The following is a 13,721-nucleotide window of genomic DNA, read 5'->3' on the forward strand; positions in this document are numbered from 1 at the left end:
TTGCTTCACATTTTTTGTCTGTCACTTGCATAAGTAACATCTGAAATCCTTGGTTAACATTGCTTGATGAAAGAATTAATATTGAATATGTTTGAGCACTCTTGGTGTGTACAGCTCAGTGTTACTCGGTCTCATAAAAACTCTGTGATTCTAAAATAATTCTTACTTTTATGCATAGAAAAAGGAGCAAAAAATCATCAGCCATGTTACACATTCTTAACTATGGGAGGCAATGTTAAAAGTTTAAAACATATATTTAAAACAAGAAAACAGCAGTAGAATTTTGGAAATAACCCTCTGATTCATGGACTTCCCATAATTGGTCAAAGGGTGCTCCATTTGCTTTAAAGTAGGGCCCCCCTATCTTTTTCTCTTCCATTTAGTGTCAGCAGCATATCATTCACATTTTTGGTTATTAGAACACAAGCATGATTGTTTTCGGCTGCTTACAGGAGCTGCTACAGCCACATACCTTACAATCTCATCCAAAGTATTCCATCTCAAGCAGAGGCATCTGCAGAATCTGACACTTTCCTCAGAAGGACAAAATGAGAATCACATGCAAATGCCACCCCTTATATACATCCATGCAACATCATAGCACACCTACAAAAGCAGAGCTTGCTTCACAACAGTGCAATGCTTGTTTTATTATTTGGCCCCCTTTCCCCTGCGGACATTTCTGATCTCAAATCATGGATGAATGAATGGAAACGTATGACTTTCCCAAAGTCTTTGGGTTGTCTACTGAAAAGGCCTGCTTCTAGGTAACTCCTAGCCACACCTCAGCATGGCAGAGTCCCCAGAGGAGGCACTCAGAAGATGATCTTAGGAAAATATGGAAGAGGCATTCCTTCAAATGCTGTGTTCCCAAACTGTAGATGGCATTATAGATTGCATTGGGCAATCTATATTGGGAAAGTTGAGAATCAGAAAACATAAAGAGCTGGTGCAATCTGTTTATATTTCCCAGTTGCAGCTTGCTATGGTGAGCTTGCCTTAGCATCTCCACATGGCAGTCCTACTTTGCAAATTGCTCTGGTTGCCATTGTGCTTCCAGATGTGATTCAGGATGCTAGTTATCATCTGCAAACCCTTATATGGCAAAGGGTCTGGTTATTTCTTTAGTGGTAAGTGTTATCTTTGTCAAGAAAGAGAAAAGGGGAATGCAACCTTGCTGATTCTCCTGGATGTCTCAGCAGCTTTTGATGCTATCAACTAAACAATTCCTCTGGAAAAGCTGTCCAACAGAAATGTTGGTAGAAAGGTCTTAAAGAGGTTCCACCCATACCTAGATGGGCATCTCCAGATCTCTACTGATATTTATATAAGATTACATTTTAAGTACCCAATTTGTACAATATCTTTTTTTTTAAATGTAATCTTTTTATTGATTTTTAAAAGCATTACAATTATATTCCTGGGAAAAACACCATCATTGTAAAAATTAATAATATGCACAGACTATATTATTAATACAGTATATAACAATATACAAGAAAAATATCTTTATAACAAACTATGTGCTAAAAAAGAAAGAAAAAGAAAATGTAAACCAAACTAAAATTATTGTTAGTTATATTACATAATAATAATAATGTAAACTTGTTCATACAAGTGGATTTTATTGTTAATTCTACCCCCCCACAAAAAAATCATACCAGTTGAGAGAATGTTATTTTTGAGAATAACATTTTGCTTACATTTTAAGCAAAATTTGATAGCAAATAATTTATTCCCTTCTTCTATAGGAAGGTTGGAATAGACAAAAAGGTAAGCCTTTAAAGCATCAATGAAAGTAAAAATCAATAATAATGTGTGGCATTAACAGAAAGTAACATTTTTTCCAAATGTTACTTAGTGCCAAGCACATTTTGGAGTGTCATAAAACAACTGAGGAATTGTCAATGAAACTAAAGTAATTTTTCCTATAATTCCAGGGAAGTCTTTGCCCATTATCCAATTTCTATCAAATTTTGCTTGAAGTGAACAATTAGAAATACATTCAACTGATATTACTTATTTGGGGGTGGAGGGCAAGGGGGGAATGAACAATAAATCCATATCTGGATGTGCTCTAGTTTAAACCAAAAGGCTTAAATTTGCCACATTAGGGGGAGTTTTTCCTCATGATAATTGAGATCATGTTAGATGATATTTCCTTCTTGTGCAACTATTTGAGCCCAACTTCTAAATTAAATGTAATATATAATTTATTAATAGAAGTAGAACTGAAAACTATACCACATGCATCCCAATTGACTATTGATAACACAACTTTAATACTGATTTGTAACAAAGGTTAAGAAGTATGCAGTGCTTTAGGGAAACAGTTCTTTATGTAGCTAAAGGAATATAAACCAGATTTTAAAAACGGAAGTCAGCCATCAAGAACATATTGTGGCACAATTTATCTGCTAGATTTCTGAAGGGGATATTTATAGGCCTTTCTCTTTTCATCCATCCTAAGAATGAGAACACATCATTCACTGGATGTGTTGTTTATAGTTTCATAAAACTGTTCCATGGCAGGGTTTATTTTATCTTGTGCTTAATACCCATCAAATCATCACATAGCAAATGAATGGGATAGTCTAAAAGGGACTGATTCCTATGGAATATTTTATAGGGAAAGACATTTTATTTGGAACAGTAGGTCAAGGGGTACAAATCTGCAGCATAAATTCCTACTTTCGGCTGTCAGAAAAAGGAAGAAGGTATGTAATGGCCCTGATCGCATCTTTCTATAGTAACTGGAATTCGCCCTCAATATTCAGTATGTTAATAATGGATACAGATATAGGATCCTCATCAAAGGAGACTGAATATATTCTAGGAGCAAATAATTAGAAGTTGGTGATTACAGAAACAATAATTCATTAGAGTCAGTTCTGTGAAACTGAGGCAATTTGAAGGTTAGAGGCAGAGTATTCCTATTTGATATCAACACATTTTCAATAAGCACAAAAAAGTAGTAACAGCAATAACTGTAATAACTGCATTTATAATTTATAGTTAATCATTATAAATCACAATTAATTTACAATAGACTTTATTATCTCTTTTTTGTAGAAAATACTGGGCTAAGTTATTTCAGTTCTGAAATGTTGCTTCAAAAGAATTAAATACATATTTCAGAATAGGTTATTGTGAAATATTTTTATGAAGAAGATAAACAGGCAAGTCTCATACATTCTCTCTGTCTCCCTTTTTTTTCAAGTGAAAGCATTGCTTACTGTTTGTAGAACCTTGATTATTCTTTTAATTCATTAGCAGAATAGGTTTTCAATTAGTTATTAAAATCAGATTTTAGACCTCTGCTCATTCCTTGGAACTTACACTAAAACATACAATCTTGCTCAGTTTTGTCCACATTGATGCTCAGCACCTCTTGAAGTACTGAAGCAAGAGTCTTTTCAGGTCTAATTGGCAGTCTTATGCACTCAGTTTACCACCTTTTGTATTCAAAACATGAGCTCCACCAATGGGTCAAGCCCAGCTGAGAAGAGACAATGTTAGCCCATCTCCATTCCAATCCAAATTCAGTGGCAAGAAATATGTCCTGAGTGGGCTAAGAGGCATGGAGAACAAATAGTCCTGTTTGAATTGCCAAGGCAGATTTGAGATTATTAAAGAAAACCCACAGAAATGTGGATTTCAACCTAATTTTTTCACCGGCCAGATTCCACAGCTGAGGGACTTTTTACAGATAAAAGAGAATTATTTTGTTTTAATTGTTTATAAGTGGGAGGAAACAGATGGGAATAATTGCAGTTGCCTCATCTCCCTCCCCAGTGAGATGTTTAAATATGTAAAAATTGTCCAGAGAAAGAGGGGACAGTACTTACAAAGAACTAATATAAGAGACGGAATTACCTTTATTTCTTAGGCTAACATTATTGCTCTCCAGATGTTAATGAACCACATCTCTCCGCATGTCCATGACCAGTGGAGAAGGATGCTGGGTGTAAAATTCAGCAACATCTGGAGGTTTTTGGATTCCTCAATCATTGCATAGGGTGTATGTTAGTTGAGTAAAAGAATATCATATTTTCATATTTTCATATCTAGATTTCCAAAGCATAATTCAGGGAGAGAATGAATGCAGGGAGTCTTTTTCCTCTCTTTTCTCATCCCAGCTGGAAAAATATGAGGGAAACAGCACTGGAGGTGAGAGAGGGCAGGTTTGCTTACATACTGAATCCCAAGTCTGAGGACTACCATTAGCAGCTTCTGAAAATTGTTGGGTAAAGAACAGCTTCAGCCAGCGACAATGAGACTGGTTCTCTCCTGTGTATCCAACATGAATTCTGATTACATAGGCCCCACAACACTCTGTGATCTGTACCTTTTATGTATACAGCACTGGAAGAGGGAAGAGGGGGGGAAAAGCCAGAATCAGGCATCTGTTGAGATCATGTTGCCAAGGGCTGAATAATTTCATACTCTTGTGCACAAACAATATTCCTGGGTCCAGAGGCTTCCACAAAATCCTCCTATTGGTCTCCATTAGTAATTCTACTAATTGCAGCAATTACATGAAGGACTTACTGCTGGGGAGGGAAGCCATTATACTTCTCCTTAACACACTGCAGTACATGCTGCTCTTTAATTAGAACAGCCACAGCCTCTCACATGCTCAGAATTACTAACTGAAAAGTGCTTGGAACATGTGCTCTGATTCACTGACACCAGAGACACTCTTGATGTGGCCTCAGTTTTTCAGAGATAGACTTACCAGTCCATGCGCCATTACATTACCATACCAAGGGAATGCATCCCAGTGTCATAAGGGGGCAAGTATTTTCCATTTTTGTGGATACATGAAATAAAATAACCCTAATTTTACAGTAGTACATTTTTACTATCCAAAACATACCTAGAGTTTGATTACACAGTCCATATAATTTTTGAAAGATTGTGTACTTGTTCTTTGTGTAAATGATAATGTATCATATATAGATTATCTTCTGTGGTATAGGTTTTTTTTTTTTAGTGTTGTACTCAGGAACAGATGATGATGATGATAATGATGATGATAATGATGATAATTACGCTATGCACCTATGCTATTTTATTTAATAATATTTATTCATTCATTTGTTTATTATATTCTAATCTGCCCATTTAACTAACTGGGGGATTATATAAAATTCCTACTGTTTTGTATGAAGTTCTCTAGAGCTTGCTGATAGTCTCTACTGTGGGGATAGGAGTGTGTTAACCTAACCTGTCATTATGTTTTCCAAAACAAGGACCAAATACCAGAGCCCCTGCTACACACACAGTTGCCAATTTGTCTTTGGCATTTCCAGGTATGGAATGTTGTATAGATGATACTGAGCAAAATAAACCAGTGACCTGAGTTTAAGGCAATTTTCTTTGTTCTTACATACAGGAAATGTTTTGAATATTCTAGAAGTACCTTAAAAGTATTATAACAGAATATGGGACACACTGAGGCACACTACAGAAATTTAATAGAATCAGGTACATTGGGGTAGAAATAGGCATATACAAAAAAATAATGCCAACAATCCAAAGGAGGAGAAAAACAAATATGTGTCACAGAAATTTCTAAGCCATGGCTCAAGGACTGCTGTTCTTTTAAATATGTTTCCCTTCATTTGATCTCTGTTTCCATTTTTTTGTTCTTATTCACATCAGACAACAGATGACCTTGTTTCTTCAGCAGAATGTTCTAACGATGATGAAGATTTCATTGAATGCGAGCAGAGTGTAGGTAAGCCAGGTCAGTCTTCTTTTTGGCTTGCTTTCTTTTATTTTGCAATTGACAATGCCAATACACATATGTGTGTCTGAATGTATACATATATATGTATGCTCATATATGTATATGTGGCATATGTATATATGGGTAGAAATGTGTATAAAAATATCACTGTGTAAAGCCGAGCATCCAATCCCATGGAACTGGAAGGAGCCAAACATGAATGTGCCATCATTTGGGGAAGCCATCTTTGAAAAGAACCAGTGTCTGCTCAGTTTATTGTGAACCATTGTGCTATAAATTTGCAATGGTTTTTGAACTGGCTCTGGTGGGGAGAAAGGAAGCAAACTGCAGTGTTTTTCCTGATATAATAAAAATCTGGCTATTAATTAAAAAAGTAGTAGATAGGGAAAAAAGAGGTAGAACCATGGCTGTTTTTACATCTTCTTGACAGATATGAAAACATGCCTCAAAAGTTCTATTTTTCCATGGGATTTCAAAAGCGGTTAACATGGCAATGTATTTGTGCTAATGTTATGCCCTGTTTACTTAACCAACCTGAAGAGATCTAAAGCACAATGAATCCGCAACAATTGTTAGGTTGTGCCATGCTACCTGCAGTGATGATGCTTCAAAATGTATCCATTGAAATGTCAAAACTGATTAGAGCAATTTGAAATGGGCTCAGTTGCTCCCTTTGAGCATAGATACATTTTGATGATTTGATGGCTTGTGGGGCAGGGGGGCTGGGCGGGGTAGAGGATGGGATAGATATGACTGTGCAGTATCCAGCAGGCAATTGCAGTCTACTTTATTTTTAACTGATTTTGTTCCAGTCTTTCTTTTCTTACAATTTCATTTAACTGTTTCTTTTAAGGCGTGTTGTGGATTAACTAGTTATATACAGTAATAGAGAACAGAATTTCATCAAAATTTTTGTGTGCATTGTAAAAATGAAGTTTTCTGCAAATCTGTCCTTAACCACAAAACACATAAAAGTCTTCTTTCTTTTCTTTTGGTTTTGTTATAAACAAACAAAAAAAAAACATTGGGTGGGGTGGGTAGGTTATTTTATTATTTTGAAAAGCTTTATGTTTGCTAAAAATCAGACTTCAGATGGTTATGTTCATTGTATCCTGAAGCATTTCAGATTAATACAATAATAAAAATCATAAAAATCATCCAGAGCTAGTGCTTTCACATTTCTCTTCCACCACTCATATTCTGCTTGCAGTTTGGGGTAAGACTTGCTCTGACTGTAATAAAAACCATTGTGGCTTTGCATGTACCTGGGAAGTTCCACAATAAAGCTAAAGCTAAAACAACGTAGCATTAAAGAATGGCATTCATGTTAGCACACAGTTCGGTACAAAAAAATTGCAAGGGGCCCCACTGGACATGCTCATGAAGATTTTATGCCATGGGTTTTGACCAGTTTAAGCATCAACACTCTTGCATTAACAGCTGCTTTGTTGTGCTGCATAACTGGGAGTCCAGGATGCTCCTTTCCTAACATTCTTCTTTGTTTCTTGGCCATGTTCTGCTGGAATAAACAATGTCACTTATGAAAAGAAAAGTCATGGGTCTTAAACAAAGTGGTGATTTAAACACCTCATGTGGCAGGGATTTGTGAGTTTTGTGAGCTCCTTCAGTAGGGCTGTGCAAAAGAATTGCTCCTGTAGACAGAGGTCTTTGACCTTCTTTCTTGTGACTGAGCATATTTTTCAGCTTTTCCCAGCACTCCTGTTGTAGCTTCATCCATCACACTTGCACAGATATGTTGTAGTGTCAGCAAGAAAAACAAACAATAAGGATGGCTATTCAAAAACGCATCTGAATCTTGGTCTTTTGTTTATAGTCTTCAGCAAGGTACAGCTAGATTGTGTGTTTCATGCAGAAAGAGCTGAAACATATATTTGAATCCCACTGCTAATGCTTTTAGGACTTCGTTAAATACATTTTTTCTGTTTCTCTAATTGCTAATGAATTTGCACTTAAAATAGAAGTCTTTTTCACCCTTCATCAGTATGTTCCTCTTATCTATTACCTGAAGAGGCTTTGTGAAGGCAGTATCACTACTGCTTCTATGGTGATGCATTGCAGTGTTCAGTACCTTGAGCTGTAGCATCGGTGAATGAATCAGGTTGCTACAAATGCAAGAAGTGCCTGTTCATCCATAAAGAGACAGTTTAGAAACATGGGGTCATGCCACACGACTAGGGAGACAAAAAGAACTTCAAATGAGATTAAACTTGCCACTAACTTACGCTTTGCTCATTGTTCCCTAGTTAATGAAGCTTCTAGAAGCTTCTTTTTTAAACCTTTACAATTCTCAGCATCTTCCCATATTCTTATGTTTTTAGTTTTAAAATAAATGCTTCCAGCTTATCTCAACCTCTTGATATGTTTTCAGCGCCATTCCTTTTGTTGATAAGATATGTTAGAAAATTTGAATCATGTGGAATCTTTTTATCCCTAAGGGCTGTGTGTGTTCTGGATGTTAAGTCTGGCACCACAGAGAAAATGAATGTACAAATGTACATGAACATGCATACACTTATTCGTATGCACAAGCATACAGGCACTGCATGCAATGCACACAGAAATGGAGGCTCTTCTTCAAACAGGCTTAAAGTAGCAGTCACCACCATTATGTGTCTGCTTTGATTTACCAACGTTGAAGTTCCTGCTGATTGTCTGAAATGTTCTGTTTCTATAAGGCCCAGCATATCAGATGCTTTGCCATCTCTTTTGAGCAGCTCCTGTGGCCACTGGGCTTTCAGGAAAAGGGCCATTTTTTTAAAGTCTTGTTCTTCCAAGTTCCTTGTAAGGTGTAGTAATTGGAATGGTGCAGAATTTCAAATTGATGACTTGATTCAAAGGACATTTGATCAACTAACTCATTCTAATTAAATCTATGAACTGAATGTTCAAGGTGTTGAATTACTTTTTTAATTCAGAGATTCAACTGCTATACAAGCAATATATAACATGTCATTCCCAAAAAACCATGCCAAAAAGCATAATCAGAAAATCAAGTGGTCAGACACTGTTGGACTCTTCCAAACTTTAGTAAAAGTTTCAACAATTCTTGAAAGTGTATCTTTTTAAGTTGGGGTGGGACACTTTCTATATTGGTTTAGCACAATTTCAGCATGTTTTCTGGACAATCTGGAGGCTGCTAGCCTGTCTGTCTCTCATCCTAGCATGGAATACTTCAAAAATTTATTAAGATTAAACCACTGAAGCTATCTGGCTGAATTTTTACAGAAAAAAATGTGTGGTAAAAGACCCTCCATCTTTGCTATTTTCATCCAGTTCTGTCAAAGACAGAATCAGCTGAAAGTATTCAGTATTTTACAGTTTTATAACTTATGGTTTGATTTTGTTTCAAACTGATTTGAATTGAATCTTTTTGCCTTCAAATTTCAAATTCAAACTGAATTAGATCACTTCCAGTACAGAATTTTGAGTGCAGATCATATCTTGGATTATTCATGTATCCTTACTAGTAATTTATAGCCCAGGCAGTGTAGAATCGAGGAAACTGATCTTCATAAATCTGTGTATGCCTTATCAGGTTACCTAGGGTCCTTTCTCTTTCCTACTTTTCCAGTGGGAGAAAATTGTTTATGCACCATTAACTAAAATATGTATCAAAGTTGTGTATTTGCTTCATCCAAGAGTCTTAATAAGATGACACATTGATGAAACCCAACAGGTTTTTTTCCCCTTGATAAGAATGTGCATGTACTAATATCCTGTAGAAATAAAAAAGAACCAAAACATAGCACATAAAAATATGACAGCTTAGGACATGGGCAGCTTTTTCTTCATTACTTCTTTGGATACAGAGGATAATTCTTGATGAAGTACTTGTATGTAACAGTAATTATTGTGATAAAACAAGTGTGCTGGTGTGTGTTTCTCAATTACTCCTGCATGCAGGACCAGCTCTACCATTAAGCAAGCAGATGATGGAGGCAGCCAGGGAATGCCTTCCATTCCTTCTGAGTCCCTAGCCATTCTCATTTCCTGTTTCCCAGAGAATGGCACTACAAGTGTCAGATAAAATGCCCTGCACTTCCTAAGGTAGCTGCCTTTATTAGTACCAGAGGACTCGGTAACATTTTCAGGAATGAAATATGATTCAGCTGCCAATCCAGTCAGCCTCTGTGCATGTAATGGAGTGCAGACAGCAAGAAAACCTGGCTTGGCTTGGTCATTTTGGCTATTTTTGCCAACTAAATAAACCCACACATCCCACCTGTGGCTTGATTGGCATCATCTACACACCTAGTTACCTGGCTTGTCAGAAGAATAAGCCTGATAACTAATATAATGACAAATCATGGCTGTTTAGTGAGGAGAAATCAAGTGGGAACAAATGAGCAGCACACAACAGCATTCATTCTTGCTTGATTACATTTAATGCTGTTACTGCAAAGGTTATCTCTGTGCTAAAAGAACATTGAGCTGACCTGTGCAAATGCCAAGAAGAAATTGATATCAGGGTACCTTCCAGGACATTTTTTGTTCAAGAACAGCAGACTAAAACAATTGAGGAGAGGGAGAAAAACACCAGTGAGAAGCTTATTGCCTAATAAATGGGTTTACAAGTCTTTTGTTTCTGTGGAAAGAAACAAATATCTTGGTAGATCTCATCTAATAAATGTCCAGATTCTGTAGGCGCATCCCAGGAGCTTGATCTTTTTGTGCTGATTCTTTTGATTGTTTGCTGCTCTTTTCAAGGATCGCAAGAGTGTCTGTATAAGTTCTGAATATATAGATATCCAAATTGAAGGCCAAGTTGCAAAGCACAACTACTTAAAAAATGATTATGTTACAATCAACACTGTTCATTGGAACTTCCAAGCTACATGTACATGTCCATATTTCTACAAGAAAAAAAATAGCAAGTTTTACTCTTTTTCATGCAAATGACTTACAGGGTTCCTTTAATTAAATTTGCATTTATTGTTATTTTACCTGCTCCTTTCCAAGCCCCAAAGCCCCTCTCAAGGATCTGATATCTATATGTATACTATATACTCTGTGTGTGTGTGCATATATATATATGCACACACATATCTTTGCTCAGAATAAATTAAAACTGAATTGATGAATAGCCCTCATCACCCAGTCTTATGTTTACACAGAAATTCATCCCCTCATGTAATTCTGTCATCCACTAAAGTGGAGAGATGCATGATATGTTAATTAGTGTGCAAAGCATGTTAAATTTATAGAGTACTTTTTTTATGTTTTGTTAAATTTTGGTTTGGTTTCATTTGATTAAGTGATGTTTTAATTCCCCAGTTATCCTTGGGGAGGGCTGGAGCAGTGAGAATAAAAATTATACACATATATCTTTAATATCTGCATGATTAGCCCTGGTCACATAGAAATATTTAAGCTGATTGTATATATTGGAATAACATTTTCTGTCATTTCACCTCATTTTGTGCCGCATGAATTTTTGGTGTTTGATCATTCTTTCTATATTACAGTATATGTGATACTACATTGCCATTTCTTTTAATTTGAAAGTATTTGCTGCATTCTTTTTTTTAAATAAAATTATTTCTGGAATAATTCCAATGAAATAATAATTCTACTCAAGAGAAATATAGATCTGCAATCAAACCAAGGCAACAAAATCTTTTCTTGCCATCTAAATAACCTAAATTTTCATATTCAAATAAATTCACCCAAGAAAGTTGTGTGCTAAAGAATGAAGATTCTTGATTCCTCTTCATTTTTTTCCTCCCTTATTCCCTCCTTTCTTCCCATCTTCTTGTGTGGTGTGCCTCCTTCTCACCTTCTTTTTAGATGTTCTTTGACTTTCAGAAAGATACGGATCAGATGAAAAGTCCCTCTAAAACCCGCCTCAGAATCTCTAGCATATTCTCCACATACAAATAGTTGATGGCATAAAAAGAATTTTATTGCAAGTGCAGAATATCTGTTCTATTCATTTTACTTCTTTTGGGGTTAATGCAAAAAACATTTTTGTGGCATGAAGTAATTAGCTGACATAACTAACCATTTATGGCCTTCATTGACTAATGCATGGTTGTGGTAATGCCATCTTGTTTCATCAGAGTGATGCGCTCAGGCAAACTTAGCAATTCTAATTTTGTGGTCCAGTTGGAGGGAAATATTTATTTACCTTTTAAAATATGTTGTAAACAAACAGTTTATTTTCTTTTTGGATAATTTGTGCAAATATCATTGGCTACTTCATCAGCCCCAATTTTTATATTTATTTACTTTATTTACTTTTTTAAATGTTATTTTGCTTTTCCCCTTCCCTCCCAACTCACCCTCACCCAATAGCAATCCTATGTCTTCTTTATGTTCATCTGTCATATTTTTGTGTCTTGGAACTCACTGTTCTTGTGTGGTTGTGTGATTCTGTTCTCTGTTTGTAAGATGTTCTAATTCCTCACACTCACTTCCTTTGCTCCCTACTTCTTCCTTCCCTTTCAATCTTTCCTTAAAGAAATTCCACAAAAGGGCAAAGATATTTAATATCTCCAACACTGATGACTGAATTGTATAAGGGATATAGTAACTTTGGAGAAATTATATGACTGGAAAATACTTCTAAATACTTGAATAAATTTGAATCTGTATTATTTCACTATCAAAAAGATACCTTCTTTGTAGGGAACAAAGTAAAACAGTCTTTACTCCGTGCTTACAACTCAATAAGAGCTTTTCAACTTTATGTTGTAATAATAATAATAATAATAACAACAATAACAATAATATAGGAATACTATATTTAAAATAGTATTTAAATATAAGCCATAGAACAACAGTATAATCAAAAGTACAACAGTACAGCTTGTTTTACTCAAATGATCTCTGGAGAATCCAGTAAACAGAATGTTACGTAGACTAGGGTACTGTTTATATAATGTGACTGCTAAATTAGAACAATTAGTAAAAATTGGATAATTTGGAAGTTTGTAAAACTGGTCCTTAATTTTAAAAAAAATGGATAATACTTTAGATGGAAAGTTGTTTATAGTATCAATCAAAGAAGTTGCTCTACCTTTTTGGCCTTAACTAAATGTTTAAGGAGAAAAAAGATAGAAGCAGCTGTCAGAAAACACAAGATAAGAGACAAGGCAATGTTGTCTAAACAGCAGATAATGTTTTGTGAATGAAGTTGAGTGTTGTACATATCAGGGAACATCAGAGACTGTATTTGTGTTCTTTGTTTATAGGATAAGTAAAAGTGTTGGGAGAAATATCTAACTCTTTTCCGTAGTTTTCAAGAAGATCTCAGTGTTACTTGCCTAAAGCCACACTAACAGTGCAGTTATGCTGGGATTTTTGGAGCAAACCACGCTACATGTCAAACTCACCACAGACATGTAGTCAAAACTCCTAAACATTTTCTAATATAGATCATTCTTTACACCTAATTTATGTTTAGAAATGGATGTTAGATTAAGTTTCTTTTTTACTTATGAGCAAATGTCTAATAAGGGTGTGCAAAACATTTCAAGCTGAACCATTTTGAATTATAAATACGTTGTTTTGTATACAAAGCACTCTGTTCCAAAAGAAGAACAGATACTATGATCATGGGAAAAGCTGTAAACGTTTTTGTAAGTGCTTCAAGCTCAAAACAGAGTGTTTCACATATGGAACACAGTTGTTTCAAGTTCAAAACACTTCCAAAGTGCATAAGACAGCATTTAAAACAGCTGTTTTACATTCAAAATGAGACATTTTTGCATTTGTAAACAAGGTGTTGCAAATGCCAAATGAACAAATTCATAATATATTGCATACCATTCTTCCCCAGTGATGATTATAAGTCCCAGTAACATTTAAATTAAATATAAAGATAAAAAGCACAAAGTAGTGTATTGGCTCATAATGTAATACCAGAATTCTTTAAATGTATGCAGGTGATCTTCTCAGGACCATATACCAGAAGACCACATAATACATTTGTCTGTCTCCATGG

The 13,721-nt window shown here is 35.4% G+C and overlaps 1 protein-coding gene across 1 annotated transcript in view; it reads left to right on the top strand.

Annotated features, from left to right (window-relative positions):
• Positions 1-13,721, top strand: part of NRXN3 (neurexin 3) — a 995,103-nt gene that overhangs the window by 936,365 nt on the left and 45,017 nt on the right. Inside the window, exon 15 of the mRNA XM_063290181.1 lies at positions 5,668-5,743. Within this exon, the coding sequence (XP_063146251.1) occupies positions 5,668-5,743 (76 nt within the window). The remainder of the gene's footprint in view (positions 1-5,667; positions 5,744-13,721) is intronic.

The sequence above is a fragment of the Candoia aspera genome, chromosome 1, assembly GCF_035149785.1.
Source record: "Candoia aspera isolate rCanAsp1 chromosome 1, rCanAsp1.hap2, whole genome shotgun sequence".
In the NCBI taxonomy this organism is placed as follows: domain Eukaryota; kingdom Metazoa; phylum Chordata; class Lepidosauria; order Squamata; family Boidae; genus Candoia; species Candoia aspera.